This window comes from Colletes latitarsis, chromosome 10, assembly GCF_051014445.1.
Source record: "Colletes latitarsis isolate SP2378_abdomen chromosome 10, iyColLati1, whole genome shotgun sequence".
Lineage (NCBI taxonomy): Eukaryota > Metazoa > Arthropoda > Insecta > Hymenoptera > Colletidae > Colletes > Colletes latitarsis.
In genome coordinates this window covers 17,453,774-17,481,292 of record NC_135143.1, presented here as the reverse complement: position 1 = coordinate 17,481,292, position 27,519 = coordinate 17,453,774, and the positions used below count along the sequence as shown (strand labels likewise).

Sequence of the window (27,519 nt, the reverse complement as noted above, 5' to 3'; positions counted from 1 at the left end):
GGGTGTTCGCATATGCAACTGAAACCGAAAACGAAAGGCACGACGCGCGCGCGATTCCAGTTTTCGCCATTACTGGGTGATCGCGAACTACGTTAGCGCTTATCGTTCACGAAAGTATGCTAATTCGACGAGGTTACACGGCTACGCGTTGTTTACCGCGTGCTCCATTGGTAATTAATCGGTCGAGTCATTATCGTATTCTCACAGACGAGTTATACGAATAGACCTTACACCTTATGGACTTTCATGGCCCAATCTGACTGCCATCTCGATCTGAAAATTAAGTGATTTTAGCGTCATGAATATCATAAATATGGATAATCTGTAGAGCTTATGGATATCTATAAAAAAGTATTAAACAACATTTCCTTAAAGTGTCAAACAAATTTATTAAAAATCATATATAAATTTTAAAGAAAAATCGATAGGGTAGGGCCTAAGTTTTTCGGCGAAAACAAAAATTTCAAATCGTTCTGAAAAAAGTATTTTCGGTTACAGGGGTCAATTACAATCATCTTTGGTGAATACACATACCCTCGAAATCCTAACCATTTTCGAGAAAAAAATTCGAGTAGGTGGACAAATTTTTCGATGAAATTGAAAAGTTTCAAATCATTCTGGAAAAATTATGTTTGGTTGTGGGGGTCAATCACAATCACTTTTGGTGAATACACGTACCCCTGAAATCCTACGCAGTTTCGAGAAAAAAATTCATTATCGAAAATCTAATGTCTGACCAGGACAAGAAGGTTTCCCTGACATTTCATGCGTATATTTAAAAAATCATCATTAATGTTTAAAATTGTACATTTCTCCGCGTTTTATAAGGAAATGTGAGTACTGTTAGGATGAAGTTTTCTAACTAGTCCAGGGCTAAGGTCCTTCGGCGTTCGAGAACAGTATTTTTCAGGAGGGTGCGGTCTTTATGCTTCACCTAGTGGCATAATTCCGACGTCGCCGGTTATTGACGCGATAACAGAATCCGCTGGACTGTATAATTCAGCTCGTCAGAGGATGGAAGAGTAATTGATGTGCTGACAAACGCGTTTAAGCGAGTCCGATACTTTCACCGGAATCGATTCCAGCGGATTCCGCTCTGTGCAGTGGCGTTCCAGCGAATCTAACATCGGTAATTGCATACCGAGAGAACCAGAAAACATCCTTGGTCTTCTCGCAAAATAGAGGCCACGAGGTTTCGGATAGGCGAACCGTAAACACCGGCTGACACGACGAATCACCCGGCCCGGTCTCCTTCTCTTTGATTGTTGCCAACAGTCGCTGCCCGCGTTCCATCTCAAGTACTTGTCCGCGAAACAATAAAATTATTCGCAAATTATGCAAAGCAGGGGTATGGAAATTAAGGTGGTCAGGGGACCATTAATTCTGCCGTTGTTTGGACTTTTCCCCGAAGCGTTCCTGGCGCAGGTCGTTCGACTTCAGTTTTTATTTTGCCTTCGAGATAGATTTTCTCCAAACCTCTGTAAATATTACCATTAAATTTTGTCTATGTATTTTGCCAACGGCGTTAAATTAATGGAACACGGGATATTTTTGTAAACATTCTAAAAAAAAGTTACACGATGCTCGATTAATACATTGCAACAGTATTTAATTACGCGTGTGGAAATATACTCGAGATTGCTCTTTGTTTCGCATTAATCGGTCGTCGCACTTTGAACTTCACGGTCGTTGCTGATATACAGGGTGTTCGGCCACCCCTGGGAAAAATTTTAATAAAGGATTCTAGAGGCTAAAATAAGACGAAAATCAAGAATACCAATTTGTTGATGGAGGCTTCGTTAAAAAGTTATTAACAATTAAATTCAAAAATTTCAAATCGTTCTGGAAAAATTATTTTTGGTTGCGGGGGTCAATTCCAATCATTTTTGGTGAAGAGACATATCCTCGAAATCTTAACCATTTTCTAGAAAAAAATTCGTGAAGGTGTGAAATTTTTCGACGAAAAAAAAAATTTTGAAATCGTTTTGGAAAAATTATTTTCGATTGCGGGGGTCAATTGCAAGCATTTTTGGTCAATAGACATACCCCCGAAATCCTACTCAGTTTCGAGAAAAAAATTCCTTACCGAAAATATAATTTCTGGCCAGAAATGTCTGCCTGAATTTTCATGCGAATCTTTAAAACGTCATAACTTCTGAACGGATTGGACGATTTTAATGTTTAAAAAAGCAAACTACGCGTATTTTGATGGAGAATATGGACAAATCGCAAAAATATTCGAAAAGTTGGTCCTTGTCCCCGCAAAATGAGAAAAACCCCATAAAAATGGTCCAATTTTCAAACAGTCAAAACTCCTACAATTATGAATATATTTCAATGAAACTTTTTTCTGAAGTAGAGCTCATGGGTACCTACGAAAAAGTATTAGACAACTTTTCTGTAGGGCGTCAAACAAAATTATTAAAAATCAAAAACGAACTTTTAAGAAAAATCGACAGGGGGTAGCTGCTGAAATTTTTTGACGAAAAAAAAATTTTTGTATTAATTCTGAAAAAATTATTTTTGGTTGCGGGGATCAATTCCAATCATTTTTGGTGAAGAGACATACCCCCGAAATCCTGCGCATTTTCGAGAAAAAAATTCAGTACGGCCGGAACTTTAAACATTAATAACTGTTTAACGAAACCTTCATGAACAAATTGGTATTCTTGATTTTCTTCTTATTTTGGCCTCTAGAATCCCCCATTAAAATTTTTCCCAGGGGTGTCCGAACACCCTGTATACTTTCACGTGACGCTATCTACATAAACGGATAAGGCGATTCGCCTCTTTAAGGTCACCATTTTTTCCATTCACAAATCGCTATCGAGTCTAATTTACGAGACGCTTAGTCTAATTATAATAGTTACTCTATAGATGGCGTTGTGGAACGTTCTATATGGTGTATACATTCGTTGATAATATTTGTGAAACGAGGTGTACAGATGCAGTCCCTGCAGACTGTATTTATAAAGTAAATTCTAACATTCGAACGAATTTTATTTTCGCGTTCTCCGGTTGTGTTACTATTATACACCCTGTATAAGAATCGTGATGTAATCCTAATCGAGGGATAATTGAAACGTTTACCTTAACGTGCTCGTGCGTTTCGAAGTCTCACTAATTGGTTCTTCGTTTCGCTTCCTCCGATCGACGATCAAAGATCAACGATACCCCTGCTCCTAAATTTTCTTGTCACGCGTGATTACGACACGATCTGAACTGGATCCAACGCTCGATCGTCGGTTTTTTCGTCGCGTGTGTCTGGTCCGTTTACTTCTGAACGTTACGTGGCCCCGCACCGAGCAAACTGGATCGGAATCGGTCGCAACGAGATCATCGATTCATATCCTGCCGATGACTCCTGGAAGTGGGTCATCGAATGATCAGGGTAAGCAGGTTACGTTCGAGGATTCGCCTCCAGGGCGCCAGTATCTGGTTCTTATCGAGCCAAAGACTGAAGTTGCTTCTGCGTGCACTTTTTGGGGATGCTCGTAACTGTGAGTGAAAGGCGCATAGTCCAGTCTTTTAATCGTCGAGTTTGCTTTATCTTCTCTTTCCAGGAAAATCATTGATGTTCCCGATGCCACGAAACAAGTTTCGAGACGTTGGATCCAGATCTTCGGAAAACGATAGAAGAAAGTCTTCTCTCTGTTTAATTCGCGACGAGGAATATCCCTGGCGTTCGTGCGAGTTAGAAAAAGCGTGCGAAGTCATTTTGCCTCGAATTGATCACTTTCCGCTTTGAAAAGAAAATTTATAAGGATCCACGAAAATAAAAAATTAACAAGGTGGGATATAAAACAAAAGGATCGTTTTAAGTATCTTCAAATTCCTAGATCCGTTTGCTAATTCTCCCAGCACAGATTTGTAAAAAATTGTACCCGACTTTGCTACGGAGAATCGTGTCTTTCCAGGTCAAATTCCACCCGAATTTCTCTCAATTACTCGATGATCGTAAACTAAGGGAAAACTGATTTAACGTTTGAAAGAACGCGACGTGCCCGTGTCTAAGCAAAACGGTGGAGGCCGAAAAAAATATACGATGCTCCGCGAACATTCTGAGCTCGATTTTGTGAAAGGTCGTTAACACGTTTATGCCAACGACATAGCCCATTCCGTTTAGAGACCATTCGAGACCTTGTTTCTCGCAGAAAATTGCAGGACCTTGAGAACGATTAGCGGCACGCTTAGCGATCGTTATCAATCACGGAGCGTCCCAGAGATCATATCTGAAAGAGAAACTGTACGCGAGTGCTTCGTCTCGGTAATTCGAAATGGAGGGCAGGGCGAACGAAATGGAAATAAAAGGTAACGTACGAGTATCGTTTTTGACAAGATCGAGTATGCGTACCGACGCAAGGATCGAAAATGGAGGAACAAGTCTAACAGTATCTCGTTCTGAATCATTAAAGCCAGAAGGATGGAAATCGAGTGAAAAATATAGAATACCGAACATATAAGTAACGTCGGTTATAGTCATAATGGTCGTAAACGGCATTACGAGTCGTACAGGTGACGCTTAGAGCTTTTTACAGTTGAATAATTTACTCGTCGAACGTCTTAAGAAAGCGGGCATAGTCAGTCAAGAAACGATACGACTTATAGACAGTAGGGAGCGTCTCTGTCACGATGATAAGCCGAAGTATGCCGATCAAAATGCGGTACGTAGAGGCTCGTATGTGTTTTGAGTCGTTTGCTGTGCTATGCCTCGGTCTTATTCAGCGACTTCTAACTTTGATATAAATGAATGAGGAAGGAAAGAAAAGGAGTAGCCATCTGTGCCAGATTCGCGCGCAGATACGAGCTTCCGATTGGGACATACTTGGAATGCCCGCTTCAGGGTCCGTAGAATTTAGTATAAATACTAGGGCCATAGTCGATCACTGTTTTAATCCGTGCTCACAAGATTCAGAATGTAAAACAATAATTGATTTAAGTCAAAATGGCGAGGAGATAAATGTAGAGTCTCCGATTTAGGGGCAGTTCAGAAACTGAAAATTTATTTATCGATATTTCGCCTTCTTCTGGGTAAAATAGCAAAGTTTAATTCTTTATATTTCAAGGTATATCATAATTTTGAAGAATATGACGAGTGACGACACTGAAGAAAGGTGTTATTAATTAAACGTGATCTGTATTTAATAGAAGAAGCAAAAGTTCCACTTATAATTTAGGTGTTTCATCCGGAGAAACTATATCTGGAATTCACTTTGATTATAAGTAAAATAAGATTCGTAAGGTTTGCAATATCAATATTATCGTAATCATCGAGTTTATTCGACGAAGAGCCATCGTGAAATCACTTAGATATCGGGGAATGTTGCTGTTCGGTAATCAAACCGTGCCAATGATTATGTTCAGATTGATAACGAAAAGTAAAGATTCAGACCTTACAAGAAAGTAGACCTTCTAATGGAACCAGTTTTTGTTCCAACGTAACGCGTCGACTGTCACCATTCACACGCTTCTAAACTTTAAATATTATTTTGTTCATACAATATGGAAAAGCTCACAAAATAATTATAGGGTGCATTATCGAGGTCTCACCTTCGTGCTTAAAAAATGGTGTGGTGTTAAATAAATTTTAATATCGGTGAAAAAAAATCGGCGTTTAATGTGTTATAAGTGAACGCTCGAATACAAAGTGTTTATACCCCGGAAGATCGAAGTACGCGTTGTTTGATTTGTTGACTCGACCACCTGGGACGCAGACACTTACAAATTGGCAGAAGATCGTGAAACAGAGCCTGGAATTGGACGATGAAGGGTACAAACCGGTCCAGGAAGGAGGTTGCGCGAGCGCCATCAATTAGCTCACGCGCCACGTGGTAGAGGTGTCGGCGCGAAACGCGTACCGGCATATTTGCCGACCGTTTCTGGCGACAGACATTTTTATTTCACATTGAGCATAATTATCCAAGCACTTGGAATTATTAATTTGTTGAAAGTAGGCCTTGGGATCCAAACGATGACGACTGGATCGCGTCGAACTGGTCTAATTAGATCATACGCGAGCTGGTAAGCCGGTGTGAGACACTCGCGTGAAATTCATATTTAAACAGAATTTTTTGGAAGCGTTATTCCCGATAAACTAACGTCTGATAACGTTTCTGTCGCGAGAAGGTGTTTTTATAGACTACATTCTACTTTACGAATTAGTTGATATTCCATCGAAGAGGAAGTGCCATATTAAATACTGTCAAAACATGTTTTCTTTGGTGCAAAATACGGGTCGCCTTCGATATTTAAAATTTTTTTATTTTTTAGTGAAAAGTCCTGTGAATTTTTCTTTAGATTTTGTGCCACTGTGACCATTGGATCCCATTGCATATTATCTGACAAGAAGTGTTTCGTTGTGATTACACGCAATGCCAGACAACGGTTACCAGGTTTCGCATAAATAATAGACGAGTGGTTCAGACATCTGGGAGCGAATGATTGTTTATACAAACTGAACGTCGCGTCGCAAAAAGGGGACACGCGTTTGCAATTACAGCTGCGGTTCCTTCGTTCTTGATAAATCCTTGATTGTCCCCTAGCTATCAAAACGATTATGAAACGTGCACCGTTATCGCTCGTTTCTCGAACCAAGAGTGTTCCAGTTTCGATACGGAACAATGGTGTACGCGCCGAGGGACATTTTATTGCGACCGCGGGATTAGGCGACACCTGAATTGGATGGCGTTGATAAATCGTCAGAATTAGCAAAAGAACGTTATTTATCGTGCGTACTTTCAACTTAGCTATTATATATCGTTGCGTGCTTGAGACTTTCGCGCAATGAAACGCAACGGTTGATTTGTTACGCGATGAAATTTCATTTTGTAGGAGTTCAAAGAAACAAGGAAAATTCGCAGTTTGTAGGTTAATAATACAGAAGATAATATATTTTAGTATCTCGTGTACTTGTGACGAAATATAGTTTTATAGGTTGGGTCACTCGAAACAGGTTACTCGGATAACCTACTCTTTGGTTATCGGAAATAATGCGTGTAAGCGTAAAGTATTAAAAGAGCAGTAAAGATCTGCATGCATCTGGCAATAAGAGCGGCTGTAAATGCAAATTATTTTCATGATACTTTCGACGCGTTGGCCTTGATATAGGACCTCTTTAGGGAATTATGCGTTTCGATGATAAGTCAGATTTATCGATATGAAACGAATCATCTATTAGAAAATTGTCGAGTAAGCGGGGACTGTCGAAATGATTAATCCTGATGAAACGTTCGCATCATGATCTATTAGACTCGTTTCATCAATGAGTTGTTATTCTCTTGAACTTATAGGCCCTACATGGAGTGTAGTGATATTATTCTGTGTAGTAAATACAAAATAATAAGGATACGGTAAAATTGTAAAATCACAAAGTATATTAGGAAAGTATAGATAATTCGTAATTCTAGAACTACCAACCTGGAATCGTTTTGTGGGATATTATTTTATTTCGAATTTTATGTTGACCAGGAAAATGTTTGTACTTGCTAATTTTTTGCAGGCATAAATTCCTATTTCCTAAGGCCATTTGAAGGTCATAGTAGCATGGGTCATAGGCCATTCCTCGTTCAGCTGAGACTGGAATAGTAAGAACCATTTACACATGTGCTGCTTTGCCAGCAAACCTTCTTCGTAAATGGTACAGATAGTCCAAATAGCCTTAACTACTTTAAAATCACGATTTCTCAAACTGCAACTTCAAACTTATAGACCACAGCTCCTTTTATCATCAGCACAGAACCGAAAACACGACAATAATCCAACCCAATGCTTACAAAAATTGATATAACAATAAAAATCGAGTTTTCGAAGATTCTAGACTAGAATACACCCTCGGTAAAAATATTTCACAATCGTAGAAAACGTCCCCTACTCTCCATGTCGCTGAAATCCGATGTTTGATAGACGCATTCATTGAGCGTGCGATCCTTGTTCACTGGCGACTTTTCAGATGTTGCATCGAGCTCCAGTCTCTGTGCAGCATTATCTAAGCCATGGACCGGTACCCCCACCGACCTAAATGCACCACGTATAAATGGTCAAGACACCTTCTAACCACTGTCAGTGAGCTTGTGGACCTAATCTCGTCTTCCCGCCTCGTTCGCGAAACGAGGCGAGGCGTGCACAGTCGCACCGGTGCGCGTAAACCTGTCGTTGGTACGATTTTCGCGGGACTTTTCTTCTGCGGCCATGGCAACCGGTCGAAGGAATTCGTACGTTGGATAAAGGGGATCGTTCGAACTCTAAACCGCGGAACGATGAAGTGTGATTTGGATACGGTATCGTGCAGCTACGATTTTTGGGGTCCTGGTCGATCGGTGACGATCGGTTGCGTTCTCTTGGTGGCCCTTTGTTTCACGCGGCAAACGCTCGTCGTGGCTTTCGACAATTCGTCGAGCACGTTCATCGAGCGTTGTCGAGCCGATTGCGGCGCGCAGAAGGATTTCGCGTCGTGTGGGAAGTACAGGGTCGTCAGGTGGCTTCACGATGTCGTGAGAGAGAAGGTACAGTTGGTTTGGCTTTATTAATGATGCGTATCCGCGAATAAATACACGGTGCAGGGACGTCGAACGCTTGGAACGCGTTTACGTACAGCGACGACGGCTTTGACAGCATAATCTTTTTCGTTAGTAGGTCAAATAAAATTAGATAATTCATGTGTATCGCGACGAGCATTGCTTTCGAATTATTTTAAACGTTTTGATGCTTTTTGCGACCCTCTTTAATAATTTACGATCGTAGAATCTCGAAGAAAGGCATCCGAGATTATTTCGAGAAGTGTGGGGACAATTTATGTAGTAAAACATTAACAGTGTCGAGATAAATCTTAAAGGTTCAAATTTATTTATATCTTTCCGGCCGGGTTTCAAACGATAAGTCGAGAGTCATATGCATCGATAGAGTTAGTAGGTTAAACATAATGATTAATATCCTCTTATAACGGTGTTAAACAATCATGGTCGACTATGTCTCTTATTTTCAAATTGAAATCGATACATTTCAAATTTAAACGTTCAGTTCGTTACTCGAATGGAATTATTCTAATACCTTTCACAACAAATAGTCCATTTTTAAATAGAATTCAAAGAATCAAATATACATTTAAAGTATTCAAATATTTTTCGATTTTTCTAAAAGCGCGTTTATTAAATTTCCTTTCAAAGTCGAAATAGTTTAATATCAAAATAAGCCTTCCTATCGACTAAGAGGACTCCGAAGATTAGTAGAATGAGCGTGCAGATGACTGTAACTCGGCGTGACGAATTTCGCTACAGGCTACCATTATCTTCCATGTTTGCTTAGAAGCGGAGTATCGACTCTCGAGAAAGACAGAGGCGATGATCTTACTTTCTTAAACTTTTATTTTTTAATTAAGATCGTTGAACATTTTAATAAACTGCGATTAAGTTTCCAGGACACAAACGAAATTACAATAATAACCTGTGCTTGTTAAAATTTTACTCTCAAACTCGTTTTCGCGAGCAGTTTCTCATTGTTCCGTCTCGATTTCAGTCGGGCGATCATCCATCGATTAATCGTAAAACAATTTTCAAACTGTATTATGCTTTATATAGTAATAGAGACATTAAAAATAAATTATGTACAGGAAGATTCGAGGTGAAATATTCGGAAAATTAATTGTCACGCCCCGGGACGCTAGCAAAATGGTCACCCCAGTAAAGTCACGTCTCGTTTCGCTTTAGGAGTTTGGCTATGGTCCGTTCCGCATAGTGAGGATTCCCTCCATGCCAGGTCAAACGATCTTACCGAAATTGCGCCAATCCCGAGTGTTCAAAAGCGGCGCGATCGAGGCCTTGAACTTCGTCAGGGACGCGATCGAGGATCTTCTGACTAAACGTGCCATTATTTACACGATCGATAACACCGCGAGCAGAAGGAGTTTCGGTAGCATGCCGATGATCATGGACGAGGACGAATTGGAGCAAATGCAGAACAGGGAAGAGTCGCAAGGTAATTTCTTGCGTCTAAAAACAGCTCGAGGTTTAGAAAGATATACAGAGTTTGGTTGTTTTCAGTAATAACTAATATTAAGTAACCGCAAAGTAGAGTATGCAGGATAAAAACAAATTGAACTCCTTGAAAGCAAAAACAAATTCTTCTCAGTTGGCCCGAGGTGCAATCTCGGGACGAATCAAGAAGTTGTTTTTATCTTGAAGTAGAGTACGATGTAAGTATAAAAACTGAATATGCTGAGATAGAAGCGAAATATAAATCTCCTTGAAAGTAAATTAGCCCTGAGGTGCATTCTATTTTAGGACCAGCAAAGAAGAATTTGCTTTTACTTTCGTGGAGCTCGTTCACTTCTTATCCACTGTTATATCATACTCCGTTTCAAGATTATAGTTTTATTAGAACTACTCCTTACTACCAGAAACCATAGTAAAAAGAATACTACTAGTTTTTTTGAAATTTGAGTAAAGATTTATTTCTTCGAACTTTTTCGACAACGTCGAATTCGTACCCAAAACGATTGTCGATTGTTCGACAGGCGATTGGAGGATCTTCAAGAAGAAGAAATCTTTGATCCTCCCTATTCTGATCCTGTTGAACCTGATGAAGCTGAAGTTACTGCTATTGCCAATTTTCCTGGGCGTTCATTTTATCAAGAAGCTGCTGGTGCTCGCTTCGCTGATCGTGCCGTCCATTTTGGCGCATCTGAAGATCTGCAAGGTGGCACCACCCCCGCAGCCGGCTTATCCTTATCACACGTGGGGCACGGCGGCGGAGGCGCCCAGCGACTATCCAACAGGTAAAAAGTGGGACACGTTCGTGCTTTGTTATTTTATACGGTAAAGAATTACGTCAGGTACGAAACCCGATCATAGGCATTTCATAGATGTTCAAGTGACCGTGAACGGATCGTAATAGTAATAATGGAAATCGTCGAAAGGACGATCGATGACACGAAAAAGAAACGTCCACGTCTTTCCTTCGATTGCCATCAACTACAGTTACATAACACTCGACGATTCCGCGACGCGACGCGGAATTACGGGCTGCACGAATGAAAGAATTCGATAATATTTCAAGCACGATGACTCGGCCACGACGATGATTTCTGTAATTACGCGACGATCACCAGAGGCACAGATAAGTTTAATGTCGCTCGGGCGTGACAGTTGTTCGCTCGATGGACTGATGTCTAATACTCCTCGTGCCTTCTGTCACGAGAACGCTTAAAAGTAGAATATTTATAGCCTGGTAATTACAGTATTCCCGGATAAGTGAAAATAAATCGAACCCCAGACGTATCAGTTACTCGGAGTGGGCCTTCGTTCAAGATCCGAGTTATGAAATCTTCGACAACTATATTGTTTATTTCACATTCCATAAATGTTTCTGAGTGTGTACGTGTAATACGTGTGTTTCGTAACTTCTCCGCTGGCGGCGCTAAAAGTACACAACTCCATTTTGGTCCAATTTTAATAGTCGAAACGCGATCAGGGTGGTTTTAAAACGTGCAAAAAGAAATATTCTAGATTACAATATTTCCTTCTTGATAAGAAAATAATTAACAATGCTTTTCCTCGTAGGTTACGGACAGGAGGATGCGTGGGCCCACAGGAACGATTACCTAGGAATTCCTTACCTCGGTTATCATGGCTACCGCAACCCCTACGGATGAGGTCCAAGTATCTTGACGCATCCCTGACCCGAGTCGTCTCGTTCGTTGCTCCGAACAACCTCGATCGAATCGTAGGCGGCAGGTCCCGAGCAAACGAACGATAATCGTACTCCTTCCCCTTTCTTTTTCCTCGGGTGACTTTCGAACGCGTTCTCTGCGTGCCAATAGTCTCTTTTTGGCGCCTCGCTAATCTCGTTTCGTCGCTTCTAAGCACCCTGACGCGATAATTAGCAAATGTAGAAACTACGTTTAACGGCAATTATCGCCAGTTAGTTGTCGCGAATGATTCTCGGCGAATTAACTTTCACGTGGTGTACCGTTAGCAGCGGTGGGGTCGAGATATCGACGAAAATTTATTATCGAGGGTTCGTTGGGTCAGAGTGAGTTAGTAAAATGGCATTTTTGCGATTCGTATTGAGTACTCGGTACCGTGTGGACGCGGTTGGTGCATGCAACGAGTACATTCAAGCATTCGGAACGATGCTTCTCGAGCTTTTATGACTTTGATCCACTTAGACAAAACGCATAAAGTTGGTTCACTAAATCATCCTGTAACACTACCTTGTAAATATATCATTTTTTGTCGTTAGAAATAGTTAAAACACAACGTTTTAAAGCGTGAAATTGAAGACTAGTAATATACCAAACAATAAGAACGATGTTTTGATATATCGTTTCATTGACCAGGAGGATGCTCTATGTTCCTATCTGTGTAGTTTCTATGAATGTTTCGATGTTGTGCATGGTATGCTCGATCCCATCGCTAGCCGTTAGCGAATGAAGTCATGGAACGCGTATTCAGCAGATTGTATCGTCTTCGGGATGTAGGCGTTGCAAACGAACTCGAGGGGCACGCGAGACTTTGGTGGTGGTTCCAGGGTCGGCCATAAATATATTGGGTACCGTAAATCTGGCCAACGGTGTTAGGAAATATCGTCGAACATGACGACGGCACCTCGCGTGATGTCAAAGACTTCCTGGATGGTAATGATCGTGCGACGAAGTATGCTTGCGAACTTAGACGCGTGCTACAGACGAAGATTATTATAACCGGGGGGCTGCAACGACTTTTCGATACGATAAAACGAACATAGGAGAAAATGAGAAATTATTAATGTCTTTGGATCTATGCATCAAAGATGAAGACATCGAGGAAGTTTATGATCATTCGAGAGACATTTATAGCGCAGTTTCAATGTTCGCAAAGTGTAGTCTTTCAGATAAAGATTTGTGGCAGGTGGTGGTGATTAGGCGAGTAATTGTATCGATGGTAAAAAATTTTATTCCGACTATGCCTGTTGGACTTGCAGTCTAACCTACTATTTCTGGAATCTTGAATCACACCTCGACTTAAATAAATGTTTTGTTACGTAGTTGCACTTTATTATAATTTCTACGTTATTTTGGACGACTTTAGAGATCTTTTTGATACAACTTCGAGTTCTTCCAACCGCTTTAGCTATATTTTCGGGCAGGCTAATAAATCCCTTGTATTTTTATGTTGAATCACGTTTGACTTTAGTAGTCTTTTACACTCAGAATGCTCTAGTTTTCGCTTGCATTTCCATATCTTGAATATGGATCTGGTATCTGGTCACTGAGATACTTAAAGCAAAAGAAGTTAATCGAGGTAATATATCACTAATCTGTGGCTTCCGAACATATCAACACTAAGTGATTCAAGATGAATATCTAACGTCATGTACCTTCAGTGATTTGACAAGTTTCATTCACAAATAACAGATAAAAATTTTAGGTTCATTAATTCAGATTGCTTGTCCTTTCGTTTCACGTTAGTTGCGTTTAAATGTCCCCTCGTGATTGTTAAGTAATTTACCACCGTTTAAACCTAAGCAATACGCCTCGAGATACGACTAATATAAGTGACCTTTCCACATGAATTTTCACCGTTGTTAACAATTCCTACGATTTCTTAGATTCCCTTAGTGATAATCGTGCGTTCTTCAAACGTGAGTTTTGTAAACTACTACCTCGTTCTTATTAAACGGACTTTCCGTACATTTATTTCCTCGCATATTTACGTAATAGGATATACTTTCTTACAATTATAAATAAATAATAAAAATTGTTAAAAGGTAGTAGGCAGCACTTATACGAGCGAATGAGACTTGAGGCTGGGCAGATGTTTTACTTTTATACAAATAAGTTTAATTTAAACATTTTAGAACATTAAATTATTGTATTTAAGTAGTATAAGAATGTGTTTAGATCTATCCTAGTCTTCCGGACTCCTTTCCTTAGCCTGGACGTCCCACAGATATACTTATTTCCATTTTGTAGAGGAAGTGTGCATGATTTATGTATGGTGAGTTGGTGATCCTTGCATAATTAAGAGGACGGTGCAGTCTGCTTAGTATTTAAAACTGTAGTCTTGGGAAAACGTGTCTCACCGCTAGGCACTTCTCATTCTGGAGTTTACGTTTCTACGTTCCTGAAGAGTTTCTTTACTTCTACTCCTGTTGATATACCGTAAACTTTACAATTTTTCCCCATCGGTCATAACAACTATAACAAGGAGTAACCCAATATGGTATAGAGTTTCGAGGATGTAAAACTCGACAGTGTCATAAAATATCTCATTAACTAGTCGTTATCTAACGGTTCATGCCATCTAATAGCTCCAAAGTGCGTCAATTACGCGTAATCAACGATGATCGACACTGTGGCACGAGCTGTCGCGGTGCACCGATCTCGAAGGCACCTGCATCATCTCTAATTTTTTGTATATCTACGATCTCCCATTTTGTAGACTGTTCTTTTGCAATTTTTTAGAATTAGGGAACGTAAAAATGGTACCCGATTTTTTTTATTTAACGCAACGTTTCGTTTGTGGTTCCACCACGCACCTGCAGGGCCCGATCCCACCTCAAGGACCCAAAACGAAGTCGTTGCGCTCACCGAAGCGAGCATAATACACGTTGGTCAAGGTCGAGCCAGTGGAAACTCGGAAAGAGGCGCGGATGACCTACTGACAGATTTGGACGCGGGCCCTGGCCCCGGTGCGTGCACGCACGCGTGCTGACCCGCACGCGGCCCGATCGACAGACCGTTAGCGGGCCCACGGGCTGGCCGAGGCGGATGTGGTGCGCGTCTCCGCTCGCAAACGAGCATCGCGCCAGCTTGTATCGCGATAGCGAATGCCAACTATTCGCCTTATCAAATATAGTCCTCGCAATATCGCGCCATTTTCTCTTAAATCGATTATCGAGACGAGGGGTTGCGGTGGGAAGATTAACACTTACTTTCCACCCACCAATTAAAGACCTATAACGATTAATTTGGATTTCAAAAGCACCTAAAAACATTTGTAATATTTCTTACCGGAGTAAATACTGAAAGTTGTAAACCTCATAAATTTACGCTGGATTATGATTTTTATTTTAGGAATAACGAATGATATGAGGTTCATTGTTTATTTGTTGTTTGAAATTTAGATGGTTAGAAATGTTGTCCATATTTGGGTACCAATACGCTTATAGCGATAATAGCCGATCTACGAAGAGCGTACTGGTACGCTTATGCTTGTCTAGGGGTTAATAACAATGATCCAGTCGATCGATCGAATCGACGGGGAGAAGAACGAGGCAGCGGACACGCATCTTGAACTCGACCGTTACGTTCTTACCGAGCTGCAAGGGTGCATTAACATAACGGCACGTCGCGATGCGTACTCCCGGTGCTCGATATATGAGCCGTTCATTATGACTGTGATGCGTCTATTTCTCTTTCTTTTTTTAAAGAAATACAGTATCTGCAATCACGATGATTTTCGAAAAGAATTTTCAGTATTGATTAGGTAACTTTTTACTCGTGACAGCGTTGAGTTAATTGAAATTCATTTATTGTAAATCCATTAAAAGAAATCAACTTTCTGCTAATAATATTTAAATTTCCTGTTTTCATTTCCTCTATAAAGAAGTTTTGGTGTCAACTAGGCAAAACTTTTCTCGCGAAGTAGGCTGACTTAGGCTCGGTTCTGCTAATCAGAATGGAGATAGCGTTCATTATGAAAACGGTGTAAATTCGGTCGAAGAAAAATTAACTTTCTGCAAACAATATTTAAATTATATGTTCATTTTCTTGATAAGGAAGTTTCGGTGTCAATGAGATGAAACTTCCTCGTGAACTGTGTTGACATAAGCTCGATTCTGCTAACCAGAATGGAGAAAGCATTTAGTGTGAAAGTGGTGTAAGTCCATTTTCCTTTATAAATGAAGTTATGTGATAGATAATGTATGTTTCTGGTTCTATAGCATCGCAAAATGTGGATTCAACGCACACAGATGATGAAGACGCGATGCTTTTATAATGAAACATATCTTCTTCATATGGCAATTATTTTGAAAACTTCAATAACGAAAAAATATCGAAGTCAAATGTGAAAATATATTGTTTAGATTTGTTGTTGCTTGTAATCTATGTTTCAAAGAGAAGTCGACACGAAGCTAGTCAATGTTCCTCCCAAGCAGCACGTCTGAGTAACAGTAATTGATTAATAGTTACGTTCTTGTGAGTAATAGCTCGGTAAGCATCCGTGAATACTGAGCGTTTAGTTTGAATTATGCTTGTTTAGTTTCTGATTATACAATGTTGCAAGTAAGATAGGATGTAAGTACTATTCGAAGATAAGTAGCTGGCTGGTTGTATCGGTTATAGTATAATCTCCATCCTATAGTTCCAGGAAGGTTTACACGAAGTAGACTATAACCTCACCAATCAAATCAATGCTTAGACTATAACAAGAAATTTAATTATTCCTTATATTAAAAATTTGAGATTTCCAAGATTTCCACTCGTAGCAATTAGAAATACAAATAGCTATGTTAAAGTTTCGATGATTATTTAACGTTTATTAATAAAATCGTTTTTTCTCTCGTGAGCTGAAGTTTGAACATCATTCGAAGATGATTGAGCATAAAAGGTTCGACCAAGCGTAGAGTAATCGTAAAGCACTTTCTAAAACAGGTTTGTTTTTTGGTTTCTGGTCGCTCCTACTTCCGACTTCTTTCTTTTGGAATCGTGCTGCTTAACTTTGCCCCAGGTTCGATGAAGTAGGATAAATTGTCAGTTATGGATCATTGCTGGATCGCAGAACCTGGGTTTGTGATCTATGGTGCGACTGCAACAAGTATTTCAAAAGAAATAATTTATGCATAGATTGTTAACCTAGTTGTTGACTGTTCGTTGATGGGGTAATTTTTCAAATGGTGTCTTGTCGATCTTCAACGATCAACGCGTTGTTCGGCCTGTTGATTAGTGTTCTTGTTAGTACCTAGTTATTACAATGGCCACTTGGAACTTTTTTGCAGAGTCCCGAATATCAGTAGCAAAGTAGGCCGGACAAGCAAAAAATCTGTTACCAGGAAACTCCATAAGTATGCATCGAGGTTTATCATCGGCAATTGGTTGGCTATAAATGTTGGAATCCATTAACTGTTCTAAATTGTAAGAAGTCAGCCTGAATTTTTTGTGACATTCATTATTTTATAAATTAAAAGAAATTTAATTTAATGAAGAGTTGTATCAGGCATACCATTAATTATTTGTTAACATTTACCATGTTCGTTATAATGGACTCCAGACTCGAGAAGATCGAATTTCCATATTTACGATTGGTGATCTTATCTGGCGACACCAGGGAAAATCATGTCAATAGAGTCTTCTGCCTACTGTTTCGTAGCTGCGAGCGATCATTCGATAATATCCGGAGAACGTATCGCGCTTGCAACAATCATCGAACGGACGTGTGCGCGTTACACACGAGAAATTCTTTAAAAATGAAGAAGGAGGGCAGCGTTCGCGTTGTGACCTTCTTTCCCGACGAAATACATTTTTAGTATGCTTAGGCGTAGCCGGGGCATTAACGTTGAACGATAACAGCGATCTAGGGGAGGGAAGGAGGCAGGTTGGTGGGGCACAAACCGGAAACTTTACTATCGTCGACAAATCGTTGTCGTACGTTGGCGAACATCATCGACTTACGGTGTCTTAAGACAGCCATCCTCACCGTGCAAAACCTGCAATTTTCATCATTTTCTACCAATTAATTTTCGAGCCTTTCTACGTTCCTAAATCTCTAAGAATTTAATTAACGTGGTATTTTTACTTAAAATTCATTTTTATTCCTGTAGATTAGAAGTCCTTATATATGAAAAATTAAATATATTTCTTATGTAAAATGAGAAGAATTAATGTGATAAAACTTTGACGATGATTTATGCACTTCTAAAACGAATTGTAGTTTTTTTTACGATCGGACTGCTATTTTAAAACATCGCGACTGCGCGATGTCCCGTTCGTTTCTCGGACGTTTGTCACTGAATCGTGTAATTATGACGCAAAGATGATCGACGCCACAAGAACATTGACGTATGAATTTTTTTTATTGCATCTTTTCAACCGAACAAGTCCTCTGAATAATCCTGCGATTAGTCGAACGACATCCGGCTCGAAATTCAAAGCGTGTGCCTTTGACCGAGTTTTCCCGTGCCCTAACCGAAACGTGCGCGATCGATCGACGATTTCGAGGAATCGATGGGACAGCCCCGTGAATTTGGGACGAGGCTGCAGAGAAATCGTTGGTAAACGCGTGTGACGCACACTGGATTCGTGAAAAGTTTGTTTGGATTTCAACGAGACATATTTTTCTTTTCCAGATTTTGTTTACAAATATAAAATACAATTATTAATTTAATATTAATGAAACCTATCCTAGGTCCTCTTTAACGAAATTACTGCTAAGATGTTAAGAATCGTTAATCATGAGCTAACAGGCTGTCGCTGCACGTTGACAATTTACAATCTTCCAACATTTCAATCGCATGTTCAGCCAGCCATAACATTGGACTAGAGAATGTGATTGCCTTTAGGAGAACAGAAAAATGAAGATGGGTTGTTATAGTCGACGAGATAACGATCGTGACGCCAAAAGCTTTTGGCTATTTCTGCTGGCGTTGACATAGTTGTAAAGTTTGATTCGCGATTTACGTTTATGTACACAATCTTTTTGATTAGATGGGAAAAATGTAGACGAAACCGGATTAGTAACCCCCTTAGATGTTATCTGAAGAAGGCCATCGAGATAACGTAACCGAGTGTTATAAACGTTTCCGATTATTAATATAATTTCTTCTTTTCTTCTCGAATCAAGTAATGTATTAATAAGAATGGTCTTTGATATCGAGAGCAACAGTTTCTACTAGTGTAATTAACTAGTATAAATAATTATAGTTCAGACATGTAGGTATATAGTGTCATAAAACAGAAAATATTATTAAGTGTAATGAAACTTGTTATTTAGTCGATTTTTGATGATTTTCTATCGCCAAACAATGTTGGTTCGGCGATTGCACTATAACCATGCATTGAAATCACCAGGACGGCGTTTGTATTACTGTCACGTTTACGATTTCATTGCACAAAAATAAACCATAACACAGATTTCGACGCTTCACACTCCCATTTACTGTTCATTTCAAGTGAACTTAACTTATTTTATTCGTTAATCTAAACCGTTAATGTCTTATATCGCGAGGATTATAATCAACTAAAATGAATGTACTCATATTATACCAGTTACATTGAAGTTTGATTCACTTTCTACATATAAAAAGCAAAGAAATGTATATCATAAAATTATATAAAGATTATCAGGGATTCCTTGACTTTATTATTCCATGAAACATCCTAATGTTTAACAATTTCTCTGTTTCCATATAAACAATTCATTCGGGTCAAATTTCCTTTCACAGAATCAGAAACTCACTGCCACAGGGCAAAATTCACATTTCTACTAGTTCAGCGATAATTTGGACGATACTGCATAAACATTCGTGTCACTTTGCTAATTTATCCTAAATCACTGTTCTTGGAACCGCGTTCAGAATATTCAATGCGAACGGTAAATTGAAACACTGTCGCTATCGTTATCTCTGAATCAGTAACCTGAAACACGAGTGATTTATAAAATATCTGCATACTAAAATGTTGATTAAATTTTGAGTAACGAATGAAAGATAAACATTCGGCTGAAAAAAAATTTCCCCAAATGAAAAGATCTTATACCTAATTTTCAGTTTGTTTTTTCGCGTGGAGTCATCCTTTCTCTATTGTACCATCGATACTGGAGTACTCTATACAATATTAACATACAACAGCACATATACGAATGTCTAATTTTGTGGAATACTTAAAGAAGCCCGTCCATTTGTCAATAACTAACAATATACGGCTATCAAAGACAAGAGAGTACTTTTGTACTAACGCCAATTCCTAGACTCAGAAACCGATATATTTCATCTTTCTTTGCAAAGTACTATCAAAAGATACAACAAAAATTTAAGAAAATTGATTTTCCAAAAGCATGACTGGCGCCTGAATTTCACGAGCTGTTTAATACGCCAGCGAAACGATCGAAGACGCCGTCGACCGATAAACAACGAAACCACAAGGAGTACACGATAAAAGGAAGGAACGACGTCCATGCGGAGCGTCGTCAACCGAAATTCCAGTCGGTGAAATCGGCCCGCTGACGTTAGACCCGCGTCGAATTCGATCGGATTTGAATGGAGGATGGCGTTCTGGCCGTTCTGGCCGTTGGTGGCAAAAAGAGACGGTGTGGATCCCAGTCGGCGGGAGCGGAACCAACGAATGAACAAACCTGGAAGAGAGGAAGGTGGAAAGGAACGGACAGAGGGACGGACAGTCGGATGGCCGGGTAACCCAGATCGGATCAGTCCAGTCGATCCAGCGAGGACTCGCCAGTACCGAGTCGACCGTCGCGCACGATTCCGGCGTCCCGATCGTTCGTTCAGTACAGTGTCTTCGTGACAGGATCCCCGATCTCAGGAAACGGGCCGCCTGGACCTGGACCACCGAACAATCGCCGGTTCGATCTCTTCTTCCAGCCAGGATTGAGGGTATCGTCGCGACGTTGATGTCATCTACGCGCCGTGACAGTGAGTACATTGAACCTCGGCGAACGGAAGACATTTCTTCCTCGAGTGATCAGCTTCCAGTTTCCCCACCGGCCACCAGTTTCGATTTTTAAGTGTCTCGAAACGTTCACATTTACGGCGGTCGACAGATCGTTAAGACTCACAGCGTGAAGAGTCGATGTAGCTTGGATGTTCGAAGGTTACAGAAAAGTAGAATATCAATGGATGTGGTTCGAGTGTAGAGGAGTGAGTGTGGGGGACGACCAGGGATCGATCATTTTGGGGTAAATCAAACTGAGATCCGAGGGCTGTTTTGCAATTTAATATTAGGCAGAATTATTTTGTGATGGTCGATGATATTTTAAAGGCAATTTTTGAGTCATCGTATGGGGAAACATGTGCAAATGCATCATTGCCTCGCCATTGTTTATGTTTCTTCAGATGGAGTGGATGTCAGCTGTCAAAATAGAGCATTGGATATAACAGATGCTAATGCAAACTAAACATTTGTACATATACTGAGGTGATCCATCAGTTTTATTGAAAATTAACATAACACATTAGATGGTAGAGAAGTGATTGTAGTATTATTCTAACGTTCTGTTACCCGAACGGTATTGTCCCTCTAGTATGAATAATAGAGGCTCCACTGTCAAAGCTTTTAGTACGCACTAGTGATTGTCATACTCTGTTGCGCTCACTCTCATCGTCGGACGATTCATGCGTGGCTGGAAAGGTTGAGTCCTCGAACGAATTCATGACCAACCCCGGCTATATGCAAATCTCTGTATCCATTTCTTGGCATCTAGCCGAGCACCACTGTAAAGCGTTTCTGTACAAAATTTCTGCTATTCTTATCCACCAACTTAGCAACTTAGAATTATCCTTAAATCAGGATTACTGAATGAAATTAGTAAACATTTCAAAATACAAAAAATTTACTTCTTAATGAACATCTACTAACCCAAAGCGCAAAACTAGATCATTCTTTCTTATTGACTATCGTTGACAAATCGTAGACGATGCTTCCTTCGACTTCAACAATTTCGGTTCCTAAAACTGCTCCCTATGCTCAAATCTTAAAACTCTCAAGCAAATACTAGGAATAATACCATCATGATCCCAAAGAAAGATCTAGGAGAATCGAGAATACTTCAACGACTCATTTTCTTTCAAGTCTATTCTACTCGATCGAAGTTCATATTATTCCAGCAACTCACCCAGGAACCATAACCGCCGCAATACGAGTTTTCTCGTTTACAGGGGACGTCGAGCGAGCGCCGCGGACCGAGATGCAGCTATCCTTCGGCCGTAAAAGTAGCTAGCCGTTAGAGTGAGCCAGAGAGATAGTCTAGACGATCGAAAGGACAGATCGAGTTAGAGGGGACCATGAGTGGATCGAGAGGCGGCGCGATCCTGGCGATCTTGGCCATCGCGTGGGTCAAGGACCACGTGGCGGCCTTGAACGTGACCGATCACGCGATACACGAGGACCCGATCGCGAACGAGGTGTCGTTCGCCAACGAGTTGCTCGATCATCCGCACAATATGGCCGGCAAACCAAGCAAGTTCGATTTGAACATGGGTCAGACGATCGAGACCGACGACATATCGCGTTATCAGATCGAGGCGACCGGTGCAGCGAACGCCACAATGCCCCCCACGGAAACGACGCGCAAGGACCTGTCACAGATGTTGGACAGACTGTCCGGGATCGACGTGTACAACGTGACGGACTCCGTGCAGATAATACGGAACGTGGACGACGGATTCGTCGCGAGGAAAGACGAAAAAGGTAACCCACGAACGGACGCGAGCCTACTCGATAAAGTTCGTCGGTACGCCAGAGAACACGTAGTAAAGATACGTCTGAGCCAGGACTTAATTCCTGCTAGAAAAGCTAGAACCTTCTTCAACGGTGAGTCCACGAAACCATCGAGTCACGCTTTCGTAACTTGCGTATGTGTGCACCAGCGTCGCGTGAACTCGGCTGACGATGTTGCTATGGACGCGAGCGAGCCGATTGCTTGTCGCTGGTTTCGCTGTGCGAGGAAGGTGGCGAATGTGGCTTGGGTCTTGATCGTGGGTCCGTTTATCGCGACGAAAGTAGAAGTGTACAACGAAATTGGGTCGAAGCATGGTGTGGTTCGAGTGGAAAATAGGGAAAGATCTCGTTGGGAGAAGTTCAATTCGAATTTCGAGTCGCGAGGCACTTTTCAAGGGTTGCAAGGGCTTTTTAAATTTAAACATAATGGAGTGAAATGTAGAGAAAAATGATGGAAGACATTGATCAATTTTGGATCTGAGAGATGCATCATTTTTTATTCGGGAGGCGACTTTCAAATAGCAATATCTTGGTCTATTAATTATCAAATTGATGTTGACTCTTTGTGAAAGGCTTTTGTAACGATCGTTGCACAGGTGGTATGGCAATAAGTCCATAATGTTTCTATATTTTACTGATGTTAGTGGTCTAGGAACATCACATTGTCATGCTAGGAACTTCGAAAGATTCTTGTTCTTAGACTTTCACGTGAGCACCACTTTCACAACGAATGCTTTTCTCATTCTGTTTAACAACTCAATTTCAGTCACCAGGATCAGAATGAAATTTTACCTCTTTAACTGAAACTTCTTTATAAACCAACCTGTGTTGTTTGAGCATTCCTTGCAGAAACTCCGTATCTTGATAAACTGAACACAACTTTCATAATGTCTGATAGAAAACTCGAAATAATCTATAATAAATGGAGGACATGTAAGAGCTTGTAACATTTTATCTGGGCCACGTGGTATATGCTATAATATTTATGTCAAAGACAGTTTCTTATTGCAATGTAATCGCAAATCCAGAATCCCTGCTTGGGGAATTATCTTCTAATTTATACAAGTGCGTACTCAGAACAGTGCGTACTCAAAACCCTGTTTTTGAGCCAACTTTCTCGAAACAAGAAACCCGAGAGGGTGAAGGAAGTGAAAGAGAAAAGAAGCTAGAAACCTGCTTTCTGTCGGTTCACTTTTACACCTAAATTGTCAAATTTTCTACAGAAGTTTGTAGGGCGTCTCAGAATATATTCTGAGCTTCAGCAGTTTAATTTTCTAAGTTACAATCTGTACAATAACGATAAAAGATCTAAAATTAGAATCGTGCTACTAAAATAGGACAGGTGACATGCACGACTGACGCATTTCACACTTTAAGTTAATGAAATTGCCTTCCCAGATAATTTGCACTTTTTTACATTTTGCTCGTGTTGCATCATAAAATGTATCTACCATCTTGCAGAACAAAACAACTTGCCACCGGTTTGTTTTCCGCTTACAATTTCTAACCGTTTCTAATTAGATAAATTGACCCACAAAGCCTATGGATGAGATTAGAAATTACAATTTCCTACCGTTTAAAAATGAGCTGATATTTTTATCCCGTTTCTAATTATAATTACTTGGGGGCCCAGGAAACGTTACGCAATTCTAGTCGCGTCGCTTCCGTTTATTTTTGAACCGTCCATCGAAATAAAGCGTAGGCATTAATACATTTTTGGGAAGCTCTTTTTGTTTCGATTCAGAAAATGAATTCAATTTTCGATTTTAATCTCTGATCTTTGCAAATTTGTGTCACTATTTGTACTCTATCTAAGAACCATTGTAATAAGGGACATTTAATAATTCTGCAACTTCAACTACTTATTGCATAGCTATAAAATTCATTACTTCTTGCATGTATGTTACTTGATTTTAGGTAAAAATAATTAAATTTCTGCATGACGGTAAAAAACCTTAATATTCAGTACTCTAAACATAGAGTTACTATGGTCAAGACCCAACTACGCTTTGAAACTAAAAAAAGAATCATGTACACTATTGCCCATAAGTCTAGTCGCATAGAGACTGTCGAATATTAAAATATATGAAGTATTTATACGGTTTGCAACAACTAATCAAGAGATATTATTCTTTAGCATGCTATTTTTCGACTTATTGATACAGTATAAATAATTATTTAGTTTGGTAGTCTATAGAATATAAAATTTAATTTGAAAACATTTAGGCAAAGTAGTGAGAGCCAAAAGAATAATATTAAACCGTAAAACTTTCGCTTATTCAATTTGTTTCTAACATTTACCATCGAGAACCAACATCCCGAACATTTTATATATTTTTGTAACAATTTCAATGTTCAAATTTTATTAAACTCTATCTCCAACATATTTCAGCAACGATGTTAAAATTTATCATTTCAGTCTATTTCTAAATTGTATACCGTTCAAATTTAACCGACATACGTCCCACAAATGCGATTATGCTTACGAACGGTATTGTACGTGCACGCAGCTCCGTGTTGAAAAAGTATAAAACCGCATAACAAAAGTATAGTGCGTCGGTTTGAAAAATTGACGCATGCGAACGAACGCTTTTCACGTCACTGATTGGCTTTCTGTGTGTACGCTAAAAACGGTTTAACGAGGCTTGGTCACCGCTGATTGGCAAATACAATACATATAGTAGGTTCGGCTTTTAACGAATTAGAATTGGAATTGGTATCACACTGATTCTAAACGTCGAGTGATTTTCAGCGAGACTTGGCTGGCAGTTTGGATCGCGAGAAAACCGAAGACGAGAGAATAGGCTGGCTGCAGCATGGCTTTCAGGACTAACCGCAGGGCTTTAATTTGCTGGTACTTTTGCTTTCAGCCATCTTTCAGGGAAAGAGTACCTTTTTAACAGGATTCGGACTTGGTTTTCTAGCGTTCGGCCTGAAGAAGCTGCTCCTACCATTGATTTTCGGTGTGCAGATCATTAAGAGCATTCTGCTCGCACTTTTCCTGCCCAGCATCATCGGCAGTATCGGTAATATCCTTGGCAAAGGTACGTGAATCTTTTCAGACATCATCATAATATAAGTTTTCGACCTCACAAATTACACTAGTTGCACAGCACAATTCTAGTACATTTTGCATCACGTACAGTTAATACGCTGTTGGATAGTGGGAAATAAATAGTATTATAATTGAATTGAAAGCGATGTTTGTTTTAATTAACGATCTCGTTCCATAGGCGTTTCCAATTTCGCGCAATCGACGCAGACTACTGCGCAACCGGATGAGAATTTCGAATTTAAGGACAATTCCGATCTCTACAACGACGACTACCTAACGCGGCAGCCAGTAGGAACGCTACCTGCCTCGGTGATGTACGACGAGAGCATGATGCAGAAAAACCCGGAAATTTCGTCGCGTTATTCGTTCGTCGATCCCAGAATAACTCACGCGAACGCCATTTCGGATCGGTACTACACCAGACACGTGGCTGCTAACGGACTCTCGAAAAAACAAGACTTCAAGGTAACGACTTCCATTTTTTATAGAATCTACAGTTGAAAGTTCCATCAAACCATCTTTTTTCAAACAAAAATTTCCCAAAATTCTTAAACCTCATTCTCCATATCATAAAGTACCCAGACCCAAAAAATTATTCGAAAACACTAGGAAACTCACGTCACCAGATCACGTAACCTCCTCGAAACGAGCATTCTTCGTTCCCAAAAATTCCACCATGAAGTTCACTGTATTTGTTAGTGGTCTTTCTAAAAATGCTAATTCCCAAACGACAGGTCTTCCACGAGATCCCGACGAGCTCGCTGATGCTGACCAACTACGATCCCTTCTATTCTCCGTTGCTGTCGCGTCTCGACGCCGTCTTCTCGCGTCTCGGGCACACGACGGAGGGTTGCAGGGAGTACGCGGTGTGCGCGATGTATCGAAGCCCGGCACGATACGCGCCATATTCGAACCTGGTCTCTGCCCAGCTGTCCAGGGAGCTGAACGAGCTACGGAGGCCCAGCAGCGACAATCCCGACGTCCTCCGGTTCTTCCGGTACATGAAGGCCGCGAAGGACGGCCAAGATGGCGTTAAGTGCGAGGACGCGTACACGAATTGCGCGGTTGCGCGCGAGGACGAGGCCCTCAGGCAGAATCAGGCCATTCTGGCGACCTACCAGGACATCGACAAACTAGTTCACGCGAGGAAGTTGTAAAAAAACACTAACTATAAGGACCATTTTTGACTCTTAAAATTTATTTACAAGGACGAACGATTTTACGGAAATTGATCCCAGGACTGAAAGCCTGATCAACTGGACGTTCGTGGTGTTGCGGGGTGTCGAAAATACGCCCACTCGCGTAGCATTGTCGAAGGACGGTCTCTCTGTCGTCGGCACGCAGGTATGAGAAGTTTGGTTAAGGTTTTTGGGATAATTATAGGATCGAGGCAACAGTTCGCGGAAGTAGCGCGGAACTGGACCGATGATGTTATTTATAAGTGAGATTGACATAGTTGAGGCGATTTGGAATTAGATGCGACAGCTCGAGAGAGATTAGTGCTCTAGAAACCTGGCAACTCGAGTGTAGATAAACGCATAATGGGGCTGTCGGTTGTTTGGGAAGATTGCTCGAATTGGATATTTATTTAAATCTGTGGGATTCGCTTGGTATGTTAGTTTCGATGGCTGGGCGTACGTGGGCGTTCGGTTGTTCTGGGTATTTATAGAGTTTGACTAGTCCCAAGTTCTGTTCAGATATCCGTATGCTTATATTAAATATTTAGTGCACTGTTCTATGCAAGCATCGAAGTCTCCAAATGCATAGTCTCTACAGATAACTGTTCTCTGTAATAACGCTTAAAATACTCATTTAATTGAAAAATGATAAAGAGAAAATTTGTCCTAATCATCGCACACAACCTGATAAAATAAAATCCCAATTTTTATTTTCATTTTTTCAAGGTTATTTAGAGATCAACCTAGCTTTTTCAAACAATATAGTACAACTTTTTGTTGATAGTTTGTTAAGTTAAAAAAAGACGAATTCAACGATGTGTGATATGATGATTTTCAAAATTACATGTGACTAGAAAAAA

The 27,519-nt window shown here is 40.3% G+C and overlaps 2 protein-coding genes across 2 annotated transcripts; both read left to right on the top strand.

Moving 5' to 3' along the window:
• Positions 1 to 8,075: 8,075 nt before the first annotated feature.
• Positions 8,076 to 13,777, top strand: LOC143346234 (uncharacterized). Its single transcript, XM_076774155.1, has 4 exons — positions 8,076 to 8,501; positions 9,702 to 9,969; positions 10,508 to 10,768; positions 11,553 to 13,777. The coding sequence occupies exons 1-4, from the start codon at positions 8,256 to 8,258 to the stop codon at positions 11,642 to 11,644; spliced, it is 867 nt and encodes a 288-aa protein (XP_076630270.1). The 5' UTR covers positions 8,076 to 8,255; the 3' UTR covers positions 11,645 to 13,777.
• An 8,113-nt stretch (positions 13,778 to 21,890) lies between these two features.
• On the top strand, positions 21,891 to 27,273 carry Osi24 (Protein). Its single transcript, XM_076774550.1, has 4 exons — positions 21,891 to 22,519; positions 25,351 to 25,470; positions 25,660 to 25,946; positions 26,216 to 27,273. The coding sequence occupies exons 1-4, from the start codon at positions 21,991 to 21,993 to the stop codon at positions 26,636 to 26,638; spliced, it is 1,359 nt and encodes a 452-aa protein (XP_076630665.1). The 5' UTR covers positions 21,891 to 21,990; the 3' UTR covers positions 26,639 to 27,273.
• The last annotated feature ends 246 nt before the right edge of the window (positions 27,274 to 27,519 follow it).